Source organism: Lithobates pipiens, unplaced genomic scaffold, assembly GCF_037356315.1.
Source record: "Lithobates pipiens isolate NorthernLeopardFrog02 unplaced genomic scaffold, aLitPip1_a1.2 Scaffold_13, whole genome shotgun sequence".
NCBI lineage: Eukaryota > Metazoa > Chordata > Amphibia > Anura > Ranidae > Lithobates > Lithobates pipiens.
Window position 1 is genome coordinate 405,830,637 of NW_027507718.1, and position 24,751 is coordinate 405,855,387.

At 42.3% G+C, this 24,751-nt stretch overlaps 1 protein-coding gene across 3 annotated transcripts in view; it reads left to right on the forward strand.

Annotated features, from left to right (window-relative positions):
* The window catches only part of CLOCK (clock circadian regulator), a 188,924-nt gene that overhangs the window by 116,706 nt on the left and 47,467 nt on the right, over positions 1-24,751 (forward strand). For all 3 annotated transcript variants that reach the window (XM_077477469.1, XM_077477468.1, XM_077477470.1), the window contains 5 exons: positions 9,932-10,014; positions 10,782-10,888; positions 11,286-11,433; positions 21,565-21,640; positions 23,254-23,398. In XM_077477469.1, the coding sequence (XP_077333595.1) occupies positions 9,932-10,014; positions 10,782-10,888; positions 11,286-11,433; positions 21,565-21,640; positions 23,254-23,398 (559 nt within the window). The remainder of the gene's footprint in view (positions 1-9,931; positions 10,015-10,781; positions 10,889-11,285; positions 11,434-21,564; positions 21,641-23,253; positions 23,399-24,751) is intronic.

The following is a 24,751-nucleotide window of genomic DNA, read 5'->3' on the forward strand; positions in this document are numbered from 1 at the left end:
GTCCCTTATACAGGGTGGCCATTTTGTTGTAGCTCAGCATGTTTTTTTTTTATTTTTTTTATCCTCAGCGCTGGTCTCCGTTGTTCAGAACAGGGCTTTTTTTGCTCAGGACACCTGGGAGCTGATACTGGACGCAGACACTTGTAACTGAATGGTGCAGCACTCGGTTGGGGTGATGAGTCCTGCGGTGGGGGTGCCTCAGTCTGCAGCAGCTAGGAGGATGGGATTGCGCACCTGTCCTAATTCCCCAAAGGTGGCAGAGAGGGTGCGTCAGCGTGGCTTCAGAAACTGGTGTTTCTTCCCCAGGACTGTGGGTGCAAAGGTGGTAAAAAGGGCTCAGGTGGGGGGTGGCCTTCAGGAGTTTGCAGCCCGGTGAGCCTCTCAGCTGTCCGACCAATGGGTCTGCGAACTGATTTCATCTGGCTACAAGATAGTTCCTCTCTTGGCCACCAAACAGATTCTTTCCCCCCAGCATACCCTCACTACCGGCTCGTCGGGAGGCCCTGTTGGGGGCAGTAAGGGACCTCCTAAACCGCGGGGTGATAGTGCCTGTTCTGGAATCGGAAAGGATTCAGGGGTTCTTCTCCTCCAATCTGTTTGGACGTACCCCTTCCTTTTTGGGGACTACAATCTTGAACCTGAAAGCCCTCAATTGCTTTGTAAAAGTTAAGAGGTTCAGAATGGAATTAGTTCACTCAGTTGTCGCTGCACTCCATCAAGGGTACTCCCTGGCATCTTTGGACATCCAGGATGCGTACCTCGCATACCCATATGCCTCAGGCATCAGTGGTTATTGCGATTTGCAGTAGGGGAAGCCCACTACCAGTTTGTGGCTCTCCCTTTAGGCTTTGCATCAGCACCCCCAGTCTTTACCAAGGTATTGGCTCCAATTTTGGTCTTGTTGCAACAATGCGGGATCGCAATTGTGGGTTACCTAGACTATCTCCTCCTGATAGCAGCTTCCACCTCAGAATTAAAGGAGTATATGGCGATCACCATGCAAACCCTGCAGGAAATTGGGTGGTTGTTGAACCTCAAAAAGTCAGTACTTACACCTACTCAGCGCCTGTAGTACCTAGACTTACTGCTGGACTCCGTGGAAGTGAGAGTGCTTCTCCCTTCAGACAAACTGCAGACTCAGAACCGTGGTGAAGCTGTTGATGAACCGCAGGTGGTTGCCGCTGCATTTCTGCATGCGAGTCCTGAGCCTCATGGTGGCCTCCTTCGAGGCGGTACCGTACACCCAGTTTCACACCAGAGTCTTGCACAAGCAGATATTGATAAAATGGGACAAATCTCCGTTATCCCTGGATCGGCAGATTCGGGTGAGCCAGTCGGTCAGGGACTCCCTGCTCTGGTGGCTGAGATCTCCGTCACTTCAGTCCGGGAAGTCGTTCCTACCTCTACGATGGACAGTGATCACAACGGACGCCAGTCTGACCGGCTGGGGTGGAGTACTGGGAGTACAGTCGACCCAGGGCCTTTGGTCGGGGGATGAATCCAAGTTGCCGATCAATGTGCTTGAGCTCAGAGCGATCAGGCTATGCCTCTCCACATGGTCGATGAGACTAAGAGCGTGTCCGATCAGGATCCAGTCAAAGCCACGGCGGGGGCATATGTCAACCACCAAGGAGGAACAAGAAGCTCGGCTGCAGCACGGGAGGCCGCTCACATCCTTCAGTGGGCAGAGCGACATGTACCAGCCCTCTCGGCCATTTACATCCTGTAGAAAACTGTAGTGTATAAAACTGGCAGGCGGACTATCTAAGTCGCCAGATGCTGGACCCAGGAGAATGGGCATTGCATCCGGAGGTGTTCAGGCTGCTGTGCCTGCGGTGGGGCACACCAGACGTAGATCTCCTGGCCACCCGACTTAATCGGAAGGTGCCGAGATTCATATCCAGGACAAGAGCTCCTTGGACGGACGCGTCAGACTCATTAGTGGCTCCATGGGGTCAGTACCGACTGATCTACGCTTTTTCCTCTGCTAAAACTGTTGCCACATCTGCTCCAGAGTGCAGGCCGAGGGGATTCCAGTGATGCCGATTGCCCCAGATTGGCCTCGGTGTCCCTAGTACACCGACCTAGTACGCCTGGTTGCGGACGCTCCCTGGTGACTACCGATGTGAGAAGACCTTCTGTCTCAAGGTCCGATTCTCCATCCTGCTTTACCATTGCTGGTTTTAACGGCATGGCTGTTGAGAGCCAGGTGCTAAGGAACCGGGGCCTGTCGGACTTTTCAACGATGTTGAGGGCACGAAAATCTTCTTCTTGGAAGATGTACCATCGTACATGGAAGGCCTATATCTTCATGTGTGAGGAGATGGGGTGGGTCTGCGCACCTATTCCGTTTTCCAGGATCCTGCTTTTCCTACAGCGAGGAGTAGACCAGAAATTGGCGTTAAGCACCATTTAAGGGACAGATATCAGCTTTTGGCTTTTTTTTTCCCAACGACCCCTGGTGTCTCTCTCTAGTGAGCACTTTTGTACAAGGGGTCCGGCATGTAGTGCCTCCGGTGCGTCCACCCTTGCCCCTGTGGGATCTAAACCTGGTGCTATCAGCGCTTCAGAAACCTCAGTTTGAGAACATCAGGGAAATTCCCTTGGTGACTCTTTCTCAGAAAGTGGTCTTCCTAGTGGCCATTACATTGACCAGGAGGGTTTCGAAACTGGCGGCCTTGTCTTGCAAGTCGCCCTATCTGGTTATCTACAAGGATAAGGTGGTGCTTCCGCAACCTTCCGAAGGTGGTTTCGGCTTTTCACATCTATGAAGGCATTGTGTTAACATCTCTGTCTCCTAAACGACACATCCTAAAGAGGTGGCCCTTCATTCCCTGGATGTGGTCTGGGCTCTAAGGGTATATTTTTCTGCCTCGGCTCCCTTTTGGAAGTCAGATTCTCTGTTCATTTCGGTAGCTGGTCCGAAAAAAGGATGGCGGTCTCGTCGGCCACCATTTCCAGGTGGATTTGTTGACCGCAAGTTCTGATGCGGTTAGTGAGATGGTGACTCCCCTGTTAGGGAGCACCGTTGGTTGTGGGTGAAGTTATGTTGCTGTTCCCAACCCTCTTTATGACACTGCTTGGGGACGTTTCTACAATCAAGATTACTGGAGCTGTGTCAGTCAATGAACGAAAGAGAAAAAAATAGGATTTTTGTACTCACCGTAAAATCCTTTTCTCTGAAGTTCATTGACGGACACAGCTCCAGTAATCTTGACTGTAGGGTTCTTACGCCACCTTCAGGAAAGGACTAGGCAGAACATGTAATACATGTGAATACAGAACTTTACAGTTCCGCCCAGGGGGCGGTCCCTCTGGTAATAACCCCTCAGCCTGCTTCCTGCAACTCAGTACGTCCACAAGCAGTACAACGTAAATCAATAGGAGGGGAGAGGGTGCTGTGTCCGTCAATGAACTTCAGAGAAAAGGATTTTACGGTGAATACAAAAATTCTATTTTTTTTTTTATTCTGTCCCACAGCCAAGCATGAAGTGAGGGGAAATTCCTGCAATTTTAAGGGAATCTCTTGAGGACATCCAGATCACCAGAACTAGTGTCCCCATTGCAAGATATTTCCTCTTACATTTCTGGGTACAACCCGAAATTTGGAGATTTTCTTTTGCATTCACTTTAAATGATAAATGGGACAAATGGAGAGGGTGATTTTCCTTAACCAGTTCCCAACCGGCACACGCCGCTGTACGTTGGCAGAATGGCAGGCATATTGGCGTACAGGTACGTCCATTTTAATATGCCGCCCTGCCATCGCGCGCGCGCCACCGGTGGCGCACTCGCGTGCCGGTCGGGACCCCCGTGAGTCCGATCGCGGGTCCCGCGGACTCTATCGCTGCGGGGATACCCGCGATCGTCTCACGGGGCGGCTGAACGGAGAGATGCCGTTGTAAACAGCATCTCCCTGTTCTGCCTAGCAACAAGTGACGATGATCTCTTCTCCATGTGATTGGAGCAGATATCAGTGTTCACTAACACAAAGCCCACACTTAACCCCTACACTGCCACCCCCTGGTTAACCCCTTCACTGCCAGTGTAATTTACACAGGAATCACTGCATTTGTATAGCACTGATTTCTGTATAAATGACAATGGTCCCAAAAATGTGTCAAAAATGTCCGATGTGTCTGCCATAATGTCGCAGTCACAATAAAAATCGCTGATCGCCGCCATTACTATTAAACAAAAAATAATTATTAATAAAAATGCCATAAAACTATCACTTATTTTGTAAATGCTATAACTTTTGCGCAAACCAATCAATCGATTATTGCAATTATTTTTGGTTAAAAATAAATAAATGTAGAAGAATACGTATCGGCCTAAACTGAGGGGGAAAAAAATGTATATATATTTTCAGGGATATTTATTGTAGCAAAAAGTAAAAAAAAATTGTCGCTCTATTTTGGTTTATAGCACAAAAAATTTAAATCTGCAGGGGTGATCAAATACACCAAAATTAAGCTCTATTTGTGGGGAAAAAGGATGTCAATTTTGTTTGGGAGCCACGTCGCACGACCGCGCAATTGTCAGTTAAAATGCCGCAGTGCCGAATCGCAAAAAGTGGTCTGGTCTTAAGCCAGCAAAATGGTCCAGTCTGAAAGTGGTTAACGGGGGCACAGACTGAAATTAAAATTGACGGGGGGTTCTAATCCCTCTTCACTCTATCAAAAAACAAAAAAACGTTTTGCCTTTACTTATACCTTATGCAATTAGTGGGAGGTGCTTTAAATTTAAAAAATGCAGCTGCCATCCAATAAGAAGATAGAACTTGGGACAGAACTGGGAGCAGCCTTATTGTTTTATGCAGTGATAATCTGTATCCCCAATGCAAATATAGGAATTTAATGCCATACTAGGAGGAAGGTATTGTTGACTAGTATTTATGATTATGTGCATACCCCTCAATCATTGTAGTAGTATGGACATATACATATCTAGATCTGAGAGATCTTGTACAAAAGAGATAGGTCAATCAGCAATACACATTTATTTATAGGGTTACATAATATATACAAATTACACACACCAGACAGTATTTACATCACAATATACAGTGTAGGTCCCCTGGCTTACATGATATTTACAAATTACTCACAGAACCATATTTACAATACAATATAAGGTGCAAGTTCAGATTACCTGTTAACTTCAGGTCAGCCCATGGTGACTGCCGTGTGCTCCCACACCAGAGTGAGCTGGCTTGCTCACAAAGCATTATATCCCCCCCCCCCCTACTTCCTGTAGTGTGGCTAATATAATTCTCCCTAATTGGTCACTGTACCTAGTAAATGTATATTGGGAACAGCCTGATTGGATGAGTCAAAGAAAGCTGTTGTTTACTTCCCAGGTGAGATGTTATCAGGGAAAACAAAAGGTCAAGTTTGAAGTTGAACTAATTACAGTAACACCAACACAACACTCAATACTTTAAATATATATTTCCCTCTAAGGGAAATATATTTCTAATTACAATATTGTACAGGTATTAATGGAGATTTCACATAAACTCATAAGGCTACAGATGGCCCCTTGTGGCCAGTTGAGAATATGAGACTCGGCCACACATAGAATAATGGTTTAGGTGCAATCTTCTTTAATATTTGGAACGTTTGGCTTTGCCCTCTGAAATGAAATAAAACTCTTTGAGAAGAAAAAAAAACTTTTAAACTCTCCATCTCTACAGTTCACATTTATGGATCCCAGTATCGGTAGTCCTCACTTGTTCTGAATGTAATAAGTCCATAATAAAATCATAGGATACAAAACACAATAAAAAAAAACCAAGAGGGATAAAAAAAAACATGAGGATCCTTGTTCTCAACCGTCCAATAATAATAGTGCGAAAGTCAATAATGTCAATCTGGTCATGTTGCCCTTGCTTCTGGGACAGCCTTCCATGGTGATTCCTGTTGGATACCGCATACAGTAATGGCCTTTGGACCAGCTTTCCCGGCTAAGATTATACTTTGTTAATGTGGACAGAGGTAGAGAAAGAACACCACAAGTACGTTTGAGACACATGCATTCAAATTAATGCTTGTCTGGTAAGTCTGAGCAGTTAGGACCTTTTATTAGAATTACCATAGATATACTGTGACATACTAATAAGACCCCTTTCTCAGTGACATGTGTAACAATTTGGTTACGCCCTTCAGCCAGGTGTCTGATTTCCACCCCCCCATCTTTCTTCCTCCATGGTCATATGCCTGCACGTAGCTCTGTTCTGCCTTCTGCTGTATACCACTGTGTGTCTGTGTATGACCCTTCAAGTGTCCAGGGGGATCTTGTTGCCATCGCAACTCACCACTAACTGCTGTTACTGAAGCTGTGTTCAGTGCAATATTTGGCCATATCGCTCCATCCTTGGCTACCATGTGTAGCTACTGTACGAGCCCTGCCTTTAGCAGGCTACGGAAGAGGTCATCACTTTAAGAGTTCTCATTGCAGATTAGGCAGTGTCGCCTACGCAGACAAACATAACTTGATTTCAGAATACAGATAGGTGTGATGTCACCAGTCACTCATGGCTTCAGTAAAAATTAACTAAAATACTCTTAAGTACAATTGTACTATACTCCCTGATATTTGCCAATCACTATGAGTCTCACCAGTCCCAGTATATCTATATGATATTCACGCAATGCTCTTTGAACTTATTATGGCACAAAAAGGAAAAACTGAGCAACATAAAAAAAAAGAAAAATGATCAATGACCACATCTGATGACTGCCCAATATTAGAACTGTAGAGAGGATTGTATGTCACATATACACAGAAAATAGTCACATGGTTGTAGCTAAACCCTAATGTTACTATTGTCATGATAATAGCTACAATGACCTAAATTCATATAAAACAATTATCCAATGTCATAAGAGAAAAACAAAAACTGTTGGATACTCGACCCATCCCCAAAATGCTAAAGGGAAGCTTTTAATATTCTATATCAACATTTGTAATTGCTTTAAATGTTCTCCATATAATGTTCCCCATACTCCCCTCCTTTTTTTTTTTTTTTTTTTTTTTTTTTTATTATTTCACCATAGGCAAGCCAAACTGAAGTATCACCAAAAAAAAAATAAGGTGATATAGGAAGTAAAGAAAAAAAAAGTTTTCCTTAAAAGAAAAAGTTGAAGGAAAAAACTAAACAATAAAGAAGAAAAATAAATAAATAAAACTATTCAGATTGAATGCTGCCTCAACCTTTAATTTGTTAAAGAGCCTTGAATCTGTAATTGTGTTAAACAAAATGATTGAATTTGCCTTTAAACATTGCGCAACACCCTCTCTTGATGATTAACATATTAATTGACTCTCCGTGCAAAACAATTTGCAAGTCAAGCAGGCCACAAAAATTTGTATTAGAGAGCGCAGGACCTCTGTTTATTGAAACAGACCGCCCCCAAAACATATTTATTTATTTTTTTTATTTTTTTTTTTTTTTAGAATTTAGTTAGGCCTGACTGTAATTAATTCCATTCAAGGCTTCTCCTTAAAACCAACATAAAATTATGTTTTAAGGTCCTCATCTGTGTTTCACAATACTTTGCCCTGTCTGAGTCCAATCATCCATCCTTGTTTGGGCAATTACCCTAAAATACAAAACTTAAAAATCATTAACACCTCACTGTACCTCTCTGAGAGGTTCATAATGGTCTACAATAGTAGTGGATGCTTGGAACAGACTTCCAGCCAAGGTAATGAGTCTATACTTTGACAGACCAAATATGGAAAAACTGGGAGGGTTTGTAAATACTTAAATTCTAAAATGACAACATGTAGATCTATAACCTTCACACATGTTAGCATCACATGAGTTAATTTGGAAGGAAAAACAAAACAAAACATAAGACCTACTGAATCCATAAGATGTCACAAGGTGCAAAGTAATGTATCATGTAGTTTCCGAGTGTCAGGCCGCATAACTCATAAGGCTACAGTATAAAGTAGAAAAGGCCAAAAAGTCAGAGCATGTCAGGCTTTGCATGGTATCTGCACAGCAGCTGGTTAGACCTCCTAGAAAAGCTACAAGACCTAGTTTTGCCAGCGTGCATGCATTTTATGACTTTCAATTTTTAATGTTTGCAATAACAAAAACCAAAACAAAAAAAACCTCACTTTACTGCTCTAACCACTTCCAGCCCAAGGACGTCATATGACATCCTGGACTTCAAGTGGGGATATCTGAATGATGCCTGCAGCTAAAGGCATCATTCAGATATCCTCTTTTTGGGCCGGCGACCCTGTGCACAGTGAGAACAATCATAGCGGCAGTTCAGCCGCTTGATTGTTCTTACAGGTTGGCGAGACAACACCCCCCTCCTAGCGACGACCGATTCATTCTCCAGCTCAAAGTTGATCATAGAGATTTCTGGTGACCAGATAGTCCTCAGCCATTTCTTTGACCCCCGCAGGCCCGGGTGCGATGTTATGTCGTCACATCCAGGCCGGCGGATGTAAACAAAGCTGGGGGCTCAGCAGGAAAGGCCGAGACAGTTCTTCTTTTTTTTTTTTTTTTTTTTTTTTTTTTTTTTCTTATAGACCCCACATCTCTCCCTAATGAGGACCTGCCCCACACTATTCCTATTACAAGGGATGTTTACATTCCTTGTAAAAGGAATAAAAGTGATAAAAAAATTTTAAGAAATAGTGTAAAAATAAAGGTAAGAGCATAGAAACAAACGCATATGCAAGTCGCACTCGCATATGTAAACGGCGTTCAAATCGCACATGTGAGATATCGCCGCGTGTGTTAGAGCAAGAGCAACAATTCCAGGCCAAGACCTTCTCTGTAACTCTAAACTGGTAGCCTGTAAAAAAAATAAAAAAATTATTTAAAGGGTCGACTATGGAAATTTTTAAATAACAAAGTTTGATTCCCATTCCACGAGTGTGTAATTTTTAAAGTGTGACGTGCTAGATATCTATTTACTTGGAATAACATCATCTTTCACATTATGCAAAAAAATTGGGATAACTTTATACTGTGGTTTGTTTTTTTATTTTTTTTATTTCTGAAAGTGTTTTTTTTTTTTTCCTCCCAAAAAAACACGTTTGACAAATTCCTGCTCAAATACCATGTGACTTAAAAAGTTGCAACAATCACCATTTTATTCCCTAGAGCAGTGATGGCGAACCTTGGCACCCCAGATGTTTTGGAACTACATTTCCCATGATGCTTTGGCACTCTGCAGCATAGTGGAGCATCATGGGAAATGTAGTTCCAAAACATCTGGGGTGCCAAGGTTCGCCATCACTGCCCTAGAGTCTGACACACACACACACACACAAACACACACACAAACACACACAAACACACACACACACACAAACACACACACACACACACAAACACACACACACACTGTGTGTGTGTGTATATGTATATATATATATATATATATATATATATATGTGTATGTGTGTGTTTTGGGGTTCTGAGTAATTTTTTAGCAAAAAAATTTGGATTTTTACATGGCAGAATGGGCCCTATATGGAAGTTGTATCTCATTATTTTCAGTTTACAATCTCGGACATATTCGTGAGAGTTCATAAAAAAAAAATTCTGTTGTGCCTCCATACTGAAATTGTTGTTGCTAGCGCCCATTTCAGTGTTATCTGAGCCCGGCACTGACATAGTTCCTCCTGTAATCAATATGCAAATAAGGCTTTTGGGTGTTCATGCCAGCATCTGTCTGTGCCAGTTTGTATGTGATTTACATACATTTAGATGAGAAATGTATTTGTTTTTACACATTAGAAAAGAGCCAAGAATAGTATACTGACCCTTGACCTGTAGTAATAACGAGTATGATTTATTGTAGTTTCCAGTTAGAGATATATATATATATATATGTATGCTTTTTATTGTTTTACAAATATGTTGGTCATATCAGGGCTGTTTGTAATCCACCAGGAAATGTGCACTGTGGAGGAGCCCAATGAGGAGTTTACATCCAGACACAGCTTGGAATGGAAATTTCTCTTCTTGGACCACAGGTCAGTGGCGTTGTTCTTTTGGTGTTGGTACACAATAACCATTCCTTTTAATGTTCTTTACTTCCAGCTAGGCATAAATCCTTGCAGTCTCCAGTACATTGAAAATGTACAGAAAAAGCATAATCTTCCAAAAAGCCAGACCACAGCTGGAGATATTATTCCCACTTGAATTGATTTTATGTTTCCATTTTCTGCTGAAACTTTAGAATCCCTCTTGATAGTTATTTTTTTTATTTTTTTTATTGGAACCTACAAACAAAACTTGCAGAGAAAGAGGCTCTTGACCCACCTTGTGTGTGTGTGTGTATATAAACCTTAGGAAATGAGAGCCTACATTTTCCGTTAAGATGTGGTATTCAGCTTAAAGCCGGTTCTGTTAACTTTTCGAAGTATGAAGTCATGGTCATTGAGGATATAGCGTGCATTTTCCACTGGAATGTGTGCTTCTATTCATGCGCTTTTATACTTTGCTTTCCTTGATGTGGTTATGTGATCATTGTTTTATATGTTAATACATGAATGGTATATTAGAAATGTTTTTATGGGTGTGTTGTAGAGTAAAGCAGCAATGAACGGCTAAGAAGATCTATGCAGTATTTCTACATCCTGCTTTATAGTGAAATATATAAATGAGAGAAATTAGCATACCTGCTGTCCTTCACCTTTCAGGAAGAGAATCATCCATAGTGTGTTATCGAGCTTCATGTAGTAAAGATCGCTGATAATATTGGATTGAATATCTTTTAATCATCTTTATTTGTTTTTAGGGCTCCTCCTATAATAGGATATCTACCTTTTGAAGTGCTGGGTACTTCTGGATATGATTATTATCATGTGGATGATCTGGAAAATCTTGCAAAATGCCATGAACATTGTAGGTGGCTTTTTACAGCTACATCTGATTAGAAGCAATTTTGATTGTAGGAAATACAGGGAAACATGTACCCTGTGCAGATTGTTTCTTGTAGAGTTCAGTGAACTACAACTAAATATTTGCAAACAAAACACTAGTGTTTAAAAACCTTACTGTGTTCATGAGCACAGTACCTTAGAAAATAGCATTTAACAAATGACACCCACCGATTTTTATAGAAGCAGCTAAATGCACATTTCCAGCTCACAAGAATAGAATTTGCCATGTGAAGCTTATTAAATAGCCTTCAGCAAAGAACAGGGGGGTGAAGTAAACTTCTGGGAAATATAGCTGGCTAGGTCCTTCTTAATGTAAGGCATGGTAATGCTAATGCTGTACTGTATTTTTGTTCTTGTAGTGATGCAGTATGGAAAAGGCAAGTCTTGTTACTATCGTTTCCTCACAAAAGGGCAGCAATGGATATGGCTGCAAACGCGGTACTACATCACCTATCATCAGTGGAATTCTAGGCCAGAGTTCATTGTTTGTACGCACACTGTAGTAAGGTAATTGCATTGGTTAATTTTTTGTTAACAAACTTGGTCTACGCAAACTGGATTTAAAAATGAGTGCTTGCTGTGTGTCTGGGCTCTGCAGTGCAATCTTGAGTACACTGCACAAACTACTATTATTATACATGCAAGTTTTTGTTTTCAATCAGATTACTACAGGTTTATGCATGTGTTTTTTTTTTTTTTTCTGTTTTTTTTTTTTCTTTAATCAAGTTCCCTTCCAGTCCTTACAGCTATCTGTAGGGAATAATTCTTCCCACTGACTGCCAGTGTAAAAGCAGAAACAGATTTTGCCCTCTGTACAGATCTCTCATTGATTGTCAAAACTTGGCTCTGGGCTGTGATTTGACACAGCTGGCCGGGACCTGCTGACAGACTCACGCTGTGTACAACCATAGGTGGTGTCAGAGGGGGGGGGGGACCATGCCCTAAACCCAGAAACAGGCAGCGACGTACCAGTATATTGCTTTGCCACCCGTCCACAGTTCATTGCAGGTGGGTGGTTCGCAAGTGGATATAGTCATTTTAGCAGGGGTTCCCTGATGCTGGAAAGTTATTTCAAGGGTTCATCTGTGTTGAAAAGGTTTTGAAAGGCTACTCCAGAGTGTCCGTTATCTTTTTTGCCTACGCACAGGTTTTTATGTCTGAAAACTTGGTCTGCAGATCCTGCATGCAAAAAGCATCTTCTATGTATGCCTTTTCATGGTGAAGTCCAATTTGGGAATCTCTTAATAAATTTGTTTAATGGAGGTATATTTGCTTAAACCCCCACAAGGGGGGGGGGGGGTCCTGTTTCTATTTCTGACAGTCTAGACCAGAGACGTTCTGGACCACTAGGTCCAATCTATCAATTCAAAGGGGTACAAAATAGAGTTTCTATGTCTGCCCCTTGCTCACTTTGTTTCTTTCCAGTATGTCTGTCTGCTTCTGACCAAAAAACATCAGTTTTAATGACCACCTTGTACCTACTGTAGGCAGAAGGAGCAGTCATACCAATTCCAGAAGAACAGTTTCAAGGTTTCTATTCAAACTTATTCACAGTCCCAAAACCAAATGGAGGCATCTGCCCAATACTGGACTTAAAATCTTGCAACAGCTTTTTTGTGAGCCTAAATTGCAAATGGAATCAACAAGCATTTTCTTTGCTTTTCTCAGACTAGGGGGTTTTCTGGCATCAGTAGAAAGACAAGATGCCTATCTACATATACTCCTCTTCCCCTCACATCAAAGCTTGTTTTGCTGTGTGAGACCAACACTTGCAATATGTAGCGCCCACATTTGGGCCCTCTGCTGAACAAGTGTTTGCAAAAGTGTAAATTAGCCGTTATAGTGTGTTGAAGCTGAAGCAAGTATAAATGAGCCCTTAAAGGTTGGGAAAATAACCTGGCTCTCAGGTTCAACAAAAAGTTGGAAAAGTTTGTAGCCAAAACCAGGAATCCACTGGCCCTAACAGTAGATGCTCTGGTGATTCTTTGGACTTGGTTGAAGATGGTTTATGCCTCCCCTCCTTTGAAGAGCCTCAAGTGACTGCCGCACAAGATGAGGAGCAAAGGGTTCTTTTGATTACTTTGACACGAAACTGGCCCAGAGACCTGTGATACACTGTGGCTTTTGGTAGACAAACCTTGGCCTTTTCTAAGCAGACCAGACCTACCAGCCCAGGGCCCACTATTTCATCCTGGTCTGCTGTACTTCAGAGACCCCATTTTGGACTGATTACAGATATTTTGTTGTATAGCCTCACTTATAGGTTTACCTTTTTGGTAGCGATTAGTGTGTATTTTTAAATTGGCAGCTCTTTTCTGTAAAGAACCTTTTTTTGTTTTGCACATGGGCAAAGTGGTTTTGAGACCAACCTACCCAAGGTATTCGCCTCTTTCCATTTCAGTGATGGAATTGCTTTTTCTGCCCAATTAGCCCAATTTTTTTGCGTAATGTGAAAGATAATGTTACGCCGAGTAAATAGATACCAAACATGTCACACTTTATAATTGCGCGCACTTGTAGATTGATGACAAAGTACGGTACCTAAAAATCTCAATAGGCGACGCTTTAAAAATTTTTTACGGTTACCAGGTTAGCGTTACAGAGGAGGTCTAGTGCTAGAATTATTGCTCTCGCTCTGACGATCGCGGCGATACCTCACATGTGTAATTTGAACACCGTTTACATACGCGGGCGCGACTTCCGTATGCGTTTTCTTTGCTTCGCGAGCTCGCGGGGACGGCGGGCGCTTTAAAAAAAATGTTTTTCTTTTATTTATTTTAAAATTACTAAATTGTTTAAAAAAAAAAAAAAAAATTGATCACTTTTATTGCTGTCACAAGGAATGTAAACATCCCTTGTGACAGTAATAGGTGGTGACAGGTCCTCTTTATGGAGGGATCGGGGGTCTAAAAGACCCCCCACCCCTCCTTTACACTTCAATGTATTCAGATCGCCGAAAACGGCGATTCTGAATACCGGATATTTTTTTAAAACCGGCGCCATTGGCAGCAGTGTAAACGGGAAGTGACGCCATGACGACGCTTCCGTGTTTACGATGAGGAGACTGGAACGAAGCCGATTACGGCTTCGTTCCAGTTCCTCCGCAACAGCCGGAGGCGTCGGATCTCTGATCGGTGCTCCCGATCGAGCGGGAGCACCGGTAACAGCGGCGAGAGGCGGCTGGAGGGGGGGACGTCCCCTCCCGCTCCTCCGGCATAACAGCCGAGCGGCTTTTAGCCGCATCGGTTGTTATGCCTGGATAGCCAATCGCCTGCTGCAAAAAACGGTACCGGGATGATGCCTGCAGGTGCGGGCATCATCCCGGTATAACCCCCGGAAGCCGAGTACGCATATCTGCGTACGCTCGGCGGGAAAGGGTTAATAGCAGCAATTGTGCTGGATTATAGCCCTAGCAGTGTATCCATTCCTTCAGATAGTGCCTCTGCTTTGTGCATCAGACTATGAGCGGAAGGGGGACAAGGAACACCTCAAAGGGTTCTAGAGGATCTGTTTCACGACAACCTAAATCCATGTCTAAAAAGATGGCATCCTCCTCTGAGAGTGATGTGGCTGGTCAAAGTGATCCATCAGGGGGCACTGGTGTTGCAGCAGCTGTGGACACTTCAGCCCCTATATATATCACTCAGGAGGTTTTTTTTCTTCTACCATTTTAAGTTTGGAACAGAAGATTGATGCTTTATTCGCTTCCCGCAGTGGGCCCAAGCGTAGCAGATCCCCGTCCATTGCTCAGGACCCTCATACGGAGGAACAAGGGGGAGAGAGATCATGAAGTTCTCTCAAAGGATCAGGAAGAGGCTGATGACTCTTCTGAAGATCTTAATATGGAGTGATCAGCCACACAGGAGAGACTGTTGGTACACTCCCTTACTAAGTTGGTCCGCTCCTACTTTTTTACTGCCTGTAACGCAGTCTATTGGTGAGCCCACCTCTGATTTGGGATCACTAAAGCCTCCCCAATCTGATACCTTTCCTATCCATTCATGGTTAAAAAAGCTTATGTATTCTGAGTGGGAGCACCCAGCTAAACTTTATATTTTTCCTCCAAAAAAGTTTTCTATACTTTATCCTATGGAGGAGGACTTCTATAAGAAATGAGGGATTCCAGCAATTGCTGCTGCTATATCCTCTGTAAACAAAAACCTGACTTTTCCTGTAGACAGTGCGCAAATGTTGAAGCGTTCAACAGATAAAAAGTTGGAATTTTGTTTTAAGAACATTTCTCTTGCAGATTCAGTCGTTCAGCCAGTATTAGAGGCGATTTGGAGTATCTCAGTCCATAAAGGACCAGTTTGTAGAAGTACTCAAAATTCTTCCTGATCAGCAGGGCTAGCATAACGGAGGCACTGTGTTTCGCAGTGGATGCTATGAAAGATTCTATTATACAAGGCTCACAGCTTATGCTAGGGCTGGTACATATGTGCAGAGGCCTAAGGTTGAAATATTGGTCAGCCGAAGTGCCATGTAAAAAGCTCTTGGCCAGTTTCCCATTTCATGGTGAACGGTTGTTTGGAGACAATCTGGATAAGTATATCCAAAGAATTTCTAATGGGAAAAGTTCTCTTTTACCAGTAAAGAAGTTGTTTAAACATTTTTCCTTTTTAAACGTGCATCTTCTCCAGTGCCAGGAGCATCTGCCCCCAGGCACTCTTGACTGCCTCCACTGTCTGGTTCAAGAGGAAGACCTCAAGGGCAGTCCCAGGGCCAAAAGAGGACTTAAGGCAGGAAACCCGCAAAGCAAAATATTAAAGCCTCCTTATGAAGGGGTGCCCCGCTCGCTCAAGTGGGGTGAAGGCTTCTACACTTTTCAAAGATTTGGCAGGAATATTGTCAGGACAGATGGATGGCTTCCTCAGTTTCTCTAGGTTACAAACAAGAATTCCCGTCTCCTCGTTTTTTAAGATCAAATGTTCCCAGAGACCCAGGGAAAAGGAAGTCTTTCTGGCTCTGGATCATCTCTTGTCTCAGAAAGTGATATCAGAGGTTCCCACAGAAGAGCAGGGATCAGGGTTTTATTCAAACCTCTTCATGGTACCAAAACCAAACGGGGAGGTCAGAGCCATTTTAGATCTCGAGGATCTAAACCAACACTTGAATATCCGTTCCTTTCGCATGGAGTAAATCCAATTTGATTGTCTCCATTCTACAAGGAGGAGAATTTTTGGCATTGATCGACATCAAAGATGCTTATCTCCATGTGCCAATTTTTCCCTCTCATCAGAAATTTCTATGCTTCAAGCTAGAAAATAATTTTCCATTTGTGGCTCTGCTTTTCGGTCTAACCACCGCACCTCAAGTATTCACAACGATCCTGGCCCCTCCTATCCAGGTTAAGGGCTCAGGGTATAACAAGTCTAGCCTACCTAGACGATCTGCTCTTAGTAGATCAATCAGTTACCTGTCTAAACCAAAGTTTAGTCTCAGTCGTGAGTTACCTAGGATTCCTAGGCTGGAGTCTCAACCTAGAAAAATCCTCCTTAACACAATCAAGGAGATTGCAGTACTTGAGGCTGGTCATAGATACAGTTCAAAAGAAGGTATTCTTTCCCCAGGGAAGTATCGGTTCCATAGAGGAACTGATTTGGCTTATCAAAACAAAGAGAAATCCTTCCATTCGGCTTTGCATGAAATTGTTAAGAAAGATGGTGGCCTCCTTTTGAGGCCGTTCCTTATGAGCAGTTTCATTTAAGACTGCTGCAAAATTGTATTCTGTCGACTTGGAACAAAAAGGTCCAGACTTTAGACTTTCCAATGCGCTTATCCCCCGAGGTGCATCAGAACCTCAATTGGTGGTGGATATCCAGCAACTTTCAAAAGGGGAAATCCTTTCTACCAGTATCCTGGAAAGTGTTATCAACGGATGCCAGCCTTCTATGCTGGGGAGCAGTCCTGGAAGAAGCATCTGTCCAGGGGAAGTGGTCCAAGTCAGAAAGGACCTTGCCCATCAGTATTCTAGAAATTCGGGCAGTATGTCTGGACCTAGAGGCCTGGACGATTGGATTACGAAATTGTCCTGTCAGGATTTAATCCGACAATGCCCTGGCTGTGGCCTACATCAATCACCAAGGGGGCACGAGAAGTCGTGCAGCCCAAAAAGTCACTATCTTGAGTAGAAAGCAACATTCCTTGCCTATCATTCCATTTTCATTCGAGGTATAGAAATTGGCAAGCAGACTACTTGAGTCGCCAACAATTGTGTCCGGGAGAATGGTTCCTTCACCCCGACATCTTTCGGTCAATATGTCAAAGATGGGGTGCCTTTTTGAGCCTTTATGGGATATTCCCTTGGTCCTCTTGATGAGGAAGATACATTTTTTTTGGTTGCCATATCCTCTGCCAGAAGAGTATCGGAGTTGGCGGCTCTTTCTTGTAAAAAGCCATATTTGATTATTCATAAGGATAAGGTGGTATTACGGCCTCATCCTAGATTCCTACCAAAGGTAGTGACAGGTTGTCATTTAAACCAGGATATTGTCCTACCTTCTTTTTTCCCCAGACCTTCGATCGATGGAAGAAAGGTCACTAGATTGACAGCTCTCACTACATCAAGGTGATCGCGCAGATTTGCAAACAATATGTTTTGTTTGTATTGCCAGAAGGTCCTAACAGAGGACAGGCAGTGTCAAAATCTACTATTTCCAAATGGATTTTACCAAATTCTAACAAATTGATGTAAAAGGTCACCAGGATATCGCCTTTGGGCGCAGTGTACTGCTGGCTTCAGTATGAGTCCTCTAGTATTTTAATGCCCTACTTTTTGTTGCGTCTCCCTCCCTTCAGTTGCCATTGCTATAGAACATCCCACATAGTAACTACTATGGCTCTGTGTCCCATGATGTACGATAAGAAACGTTTTTTTAATAACCGCTTACCTGTAAAATCCTTTTCTTTGAAGTACATCATGGGACGCAGAGGTCCCTCCCTTCTATGGTATACACGTGTATTGCTTGGCTACAAAACTGAGGTACTCCCAGTAGTGGGAGGGGTTATATAGGGAGGGCACTTTTTGTCTTGGGGTGTGCCAGTGTCCATAACCTGAAGGTAGCCTATAGCTCACATAGTAACTACTATGGCTTTGTATCTCTTGATGTACTTCAAGGAAACAGATTTTACAGGTAAGCTGTTATAAAAATCCTATTTTTTCTACCTTTTGACAGTAGTCTATTTAGTCAATATAAAAAGGACAGTGGCAAGCTTTTGTTCAGAATTAGATAGAACTTGGTATAAGGAGGTGCAAAAAAGCTAAACTAGGGGAGTAGTGACAGTTTGCATAATACTGAAAATTCTGGACCAAAAGGAGATGTCTATTTTGGAAAGGACCACCATGTGGCGCACATGTCTCAAATGGCTAAATTCCAGAAGCACCTGTCGCTGAACTACTTCCCAGTACAACCTGGAAAGGGCATTGTGGGCTGCTTCTATGTTAGGAGGATTTAGTTATTTGAGGCCAGTTCTTGCTCTATTCCTCAGGAGATGTTGGTTTTGTCAAGTTATGTTCCTATTTCCTGTGAATAAATAAGTGCAGCGCTAAGGTTGCAAAAAGCAAATTTTCATAAATTATATAAATGTGACTTAAACATCAATATATCAAATAAACAGAGATTTATACATTGTGAAATGTGAATCAAACAAAGAAAAAGTGAAATCTCTGGAAAAAAAAAAAATGCAGGTATGGTGAAGAATGTGCTAGTATGGTGACTATACCATAAATAAGGTGAGAGATAAAATTGTGGGTGTTAATATTGAACAGAAACACATCAAAGAAATAAGGATTAACACATAATGAATGCGAGTCCAAACTCATAAAATACGGGAGTAATTTCTAAAAAAAAAAAAAAAAAAAAATGTTTTAGTATAATAATGTGCTAGTATAATAACTGCACATTAAACAAAGTCCAAAAAACGAAAATAGTGAATGGTAAAGTCCAAAGAAATCCAATTAGATGTGCAGTCCTGTTAGACATATGAGGGATTCCAATCACCACTTTGAAATGTAAAGAGTAGAAAAAAGCATGTATGTAACAAAGAGCCTTTTTTATACGGTATCGCGCTATGTTAGCCCATCTTTTCATTGCATGATATATCCCTCCTGGCATTTACCTTCCACCCTCCTCACAATGATTGGAACCTTCAAGTCACTATTCAGTGACAGTCCAAGGTCGATTGATCCAGATCTAGGACCAGTTGTTTCCAACAGATGTGTTCAACCTAATAAGCTCTGCAGACTTGGGTGTTGTAAGCCCCGCCAAGTCAATACGATCTGGTAAGCCTCCCCCTGTTTACGGTGGTGGTACTTCTGTTTTTCCCTTCACAGTTCATATCGGTGATTGGAATCCCTCACATGTCTAAAGGGACTGCACATCTAATTGGATTTCTTTGGAATTTATAATTCACCATTTTTGTTTTTTGGACTTTATTGTGCAGTTATTATACTAGCAAATTTTTCAGGAATTACTCAAATTTTTTCTGAGTTCGGACTCGCATTCATTTATGTGTAAGGCCCCTTTCACACGGGGCGGATCAGTGCTGATCCGCCCCGTGGATGATGTCCGCTTGCTCAGCGGGGATCGCCGGAGCGATCCCTGCTGAGCAGAAGATGACGGGTCCGTCTCTGTACACTGCGCAGGGACAGACCTGTCACAGCGCCGCTCTCCCCTATGACGCAGTGTCCATCGTCACCCGATCCGATGACGGATGGAAAAATAGCTTTTTCCTCCGTCACACTCTTTCGGATCGGAGCGGGTCGGATGTCAGCGGACTTGTCACCGCTGACATCCGACGCTCCATAGACCCCTATGGAGCATCCGTTCAGGTCTGCCTGAAAAACTGACAGGCGGGCCTGAATGGATCGTCCGTGTGAAAGGGGCCTTAATCCTTATTTGATGTGTTTCTGTTCAATATTAACACCCGAATTTTTATCTCTCACCTTATTTATGGTATAGTCACCATACTAGCACATTCTTTACCATACCTGCATTTTTTTTTCCAGAGATTTCATTTTTTCTTTGATTCACATTTCACCATGTATGAATCTGTTTATTTGATATATTTATGTTTAAGTTATATGTATATTATATAATATTATATTATATAAATTTATATTTATGCAAATTAGCTTTTTGCAACCTTAGCGCTGCACTTTTTTATTCCGTTTTTGCTTTTTGTCTACAAGCTGTATTGGCTGCTAGGTTGTAGGTTCACAGAGCAGTATTCCTTTAATTTGATGTTCCTATTTCCTAACATGTTATGGGGGACTGCTTTTAAATGATGAACAATGAACAATTTGAAATTTGTTTGGGGCTCCACAGCACGTAAAGGTAGACGTGTTCAAAGATCAGTTTAGTATAGGGGAATTCAGATTTCCAGATAGAGAAGGGGATCCAATGTATAACTTTCCATAGTACTGTGTCTGGGGAGGTTTATGCTGCTGAAAGGCTGGCCACGATGGGAAAAACTGGGAGGTAATGGAGTGATGAATATGAAAGCAGTGAGCAGTCCACAAAGCAAATGACCTAGGACAGTGATGGCGAACCTTGGCACTCCAGATGTTTTGGAACTACATTTCCCATGATGCTGCACTACACTGCAGAGTGCCAGAACATCATGGGAAATGTAGTTCCAAAACATCTGGGGTGCCAAGGTTCGCCATCACTGACCTAGGAGAATTAATCTTTGTTTAAAAAAAGAAGCTTGTAATAGGGGTAAGAAAGGAGACAGTTGATTGGTAGAGTTTCGTAGCAAATTTCAAATGGGGGAGGGGGGATGAGCTGAATGGGGGAGCCAAAACTGAGATCGGAATTGAGTCACAGTTGGAAACTCTGAATAGGCCCAAAGGGAATATCCCTGATTGCATGTAGCAAGGTAAGTTAGAAAAAAATCTGAGTGGCCTGGTAGCTTTTTTTTTTTTTGTTCTTTTTATTGGCGACGCTTAAACCACCCTGTAATTTATGCATATAGAGAGTGGTGATCATTTTCACTGAAAAAGAGGGAGGCATAATGCGAGGCAAGTTTGATCTCTAGGGGTGCTTGCAATGTTCGGCTTTTATTAATGGTAAAATTGTTATCCCAAAAGACAAAAACTGTTGCTGCTTAAAAGGTGTTACATGTTATCTGGCATGTCGAGGCAGTGTGTCATTCCGACTTCCAGGTCTGGATCTGCCAGCTGCTTTGACTGATGGCAGTCTCAGTGGCTTAGCGAGCCGTAAAGACGGTCGCTCTCCGCCGCTCCACAGCTCAGCGCTCCAATGAGTGTGGAGAAGCAGAGAGGAGAGAAACTGACAGTCAGCAGCTCTCCTCCCGGTGATCTGTGAGAACCGAGCCATCAGCGATATTCAGTGGCTCAGTTCTCAGGGCAGAAATTATGGGGGACGGCTACAGAATCGGCCTGATGCTGCATCCACATAGGTAAATATGAATCTTAAAAAAAATAAAAAACCCCATACTTCTCTTTTAAGCTTTATTTCATTTTTTTTTTTTTTTAGATTTATGTATGCATAGATTCAGAAGTAGATGGCACCAGAAGTCCAACATGCTTTTATGTTCTATGTTAATGAAAATAAAAATGTAAATATACCTTCTTTACCAAAAAAAAAACTCAATTGTAAAGATATGTTTTTGCAGCTATGCAGAGGTTGGTGCAGAGAGAAGGCGAGAACAAGGTTTAGAAGATTCACCACCTGCCATCATCTCAGATAAAGTGAGTCATTTTGATTGTCTTAAAGATCAGAAGCGCCACTAAGGATTGGACAGGAACTGCTTTTTTTTTTTTTTTTTTTTTAAAGTGTATATAAAAAGTTTACACACCCCTGTTAAGATGTCAGGTCTTTGTGATGAAAACGGGAGATAAAGATGAATAATTTCAGAACTTTTTCCACCTTTTAATGTGACCTATAAACTGTACAACTCGATTGAAAAACAAACTGAAATCTTTTATGGGGGGAAGTAAAATTTTAAAATTAAAATAATGTGGTTGCATAAATGTGCACACCCTCTAACTGGGGATGTAGCTGTGTTCTGAATTAAGAAATCTGTCAAACTCATGTTAAATAGAAGTCAGTACACCTGCCATCATTTAAAGTGCCTCTGATTAACCCCAAATAAAGTTCAGCTGTTCTAGTAGGTCGTTACTGACATTTTCTGATGCCCCGTACACACGTTCCGATTATCGGACCACAAAAGTCGCTTTCGGACAGATCGTTCGATAATCTGATCGTTAGTACGCAGCTTTCGACAGCCGATCACGACAGTCCGTCCAACTAAATCCGAAGGAACAAACAGGAAAACTTTGGTCGGATGACAGCCCATCGTACGACAGTCGTGTAGTCAGTACAGTATGCGTCCGATAAAAGTCATTAGACAAACACCACGCATGATCGGAAACATGAAAATAAACCAGAAGGACACACAGGTCACACGTTTTTGACATCATTTAAAATACGTAGCTACGCACGACGGAAGATTTTTCCAGAATCGTACGACAAAAGTCTTACACACATTTTGCACTGTTGTATTCAATCTTAGTTGTATACAACAAAATGTGAACGATCGGTCTTACGATAATCGGAACGTGTGTACGGGGCATAAGTTGCATCCTACAACAAAAGCCATGGACCACAGTGAGCTTCTAAAGCATCAGAGGCATCTCATTGCTAAAAGGTACCAGTCAGGAAAATGATACAAAAGAATTTCCAAAGCATTAGGCATACCAAAGAACACAGGGAAGACAGTCATCAAGTGGAGAAAATTAGGCAAAACAGTGACATAGAGGGATGTTCAGTTCTTGGTAATTGAAGAAAACTGGTCAGGGAAGCTACCAAGAGGCCTACAGCAACATTAAAGGAGCTGCAGGAATATCTGGCAAGTACTGGCTGTGTGGCACATGTGACCACAATTTTGCAAAGGAGAGTGGGCAAATATTGCCAAGTCAACATGTGCCATTCTGATAGACTCATACCAAAAAAGACTGAGGCTGTAATAAAATCAAAAGGTGCTTCAACAAAGTATTAGTTTAAGGGTGTGCACACTTGTGCAACCATATTATTCTTTTCTTTTTTTTTTTTGCTTCCCTCCACCTAAAATAGTGTACAGTTTATAGGTCACATTAAAGGTGGAAAAAGTTCTGAAATAAATGATCTTTGTCTCCTTTCTTTACATCACAGAAACTTGATACAGGGGTGTGTAGACTTTTTATATCCACTGTATATCACATTTGTTGTAATGTGCTTGTATAAGCCTGGAGCAGAGTTTTTGCTATCTGTGAGGAAGTGTTACATGACTTATAATTTTGGATGTATTTTTATGTGCCTTCAGAACCAAGACTCTATCTCAGACAGTCGCTTACATAAGGACAGCCTAAAGGATGCTTTGGAAAGGTTTGATGACAGCAGGACGCCGTCACCATCATCCAAGAGTTCTATCAAGTCATCGTCTCACACAGCAGTGTCTGATCCATCATGTGAGTAGAAGCTCTTTTGAAATGGTATTTATTTCATTTTTGATAAGCACTATATATTTATTGGATGTTGTTAAATGTCTCTCGTCCATTGAGGCACACAGGAATTCAGAAACAGATTATACTTCTGTCTACAGGAGCCTGAGACACTGGCAAATAGTAAAATTGTGAGCCAGTCCCTTTTTATGAACCCTTTTCTACCCAGCATGCCTCAGCGTTTTTTTTAGTAACCTGGGTGGTTTAATTCCTTTTCTACATCTCTTCCGATTAAAATTCTATCTAACGTAATCATACAGAACAGAATGAGAGAAGTATTCATAGACTCTAGGTTTAATAGGCTTATACTTTGAGGTGATTGGACACTGGCAAAGCTTTTGAAGACATGCCCCCTATGTGCCTGACCTATAACCCTACTACACTGTGAGTTCAGTTTTTTTGTTAAGAGTCCTAAGGTAATTAACCTCTTTTGGGGAATGGACACCCCTTCTACAGTGTCTCATAGGGAAACATGCACAACTCAAGCTGGCAATCACCTTCTATGTGCTTGAGGGGGGGGGGGGCAGGGCCATCACCCAGGATTCTGTGGTGTTTGCATAAATGGTCAGAAGTGACTTATACAGATAGAGGGGGAGAGACCACATAGGAACCACAATAGGTGCTTTAGCTGGAAACTAGTACATACTATAGAGCAGGGATATGCAGTTTGTGGCCCTCCAGCTGTTACAGAACTACAAGTCCCATCATGCCTCTGCCTCTAGGTGTCATGCTTGTGGCTGTCAGTCTCGTTATGCCTCATGGGACTTGTAGTTCTGCAACAGCTGGAGGTCCACTAATTGCATATCCCTGCTATAGAGGAATATGCCTTATTTTAAATTTCAAAGGCTTACAAACAGTTTGACTAAGATGGCAGAATCAGCAACTGGACGACCTATTAGTGAACCCTTTTTCCACTGCATAGTGTTTGGGGATGATTTTCAGAGAAATTAAATCTCTTTTCTTACATTAGGGGCCATAGTAATAACTATGTGGGTTATATCGGCGTATCAAGTGCTGGACACTGGCACGCCCCTTAAGGCGTGAACTTCTCCCATTACTGGGAGTCCTCAGTTTTTTCGCCAGTGTCTAAAGTGTTGGGCACGTGTAAGGATGTGTTGTACTGAGCTCCACGGGCAGTAATCCTTTGATCCTGTGAGAGCCAGCCATCCTGACCGGATCCGTTCTGATGTCTCCGTAATGGACTAAATGAATGGTACCCTCGTCATCCGAAGACACAAGGTTTTGCTTGCACATGCTTTTAAAGCTGGGCCCTGCGATCCAGTACTTTTTGGTAGTAAAGCCAATAAAAGTTTACTGGCA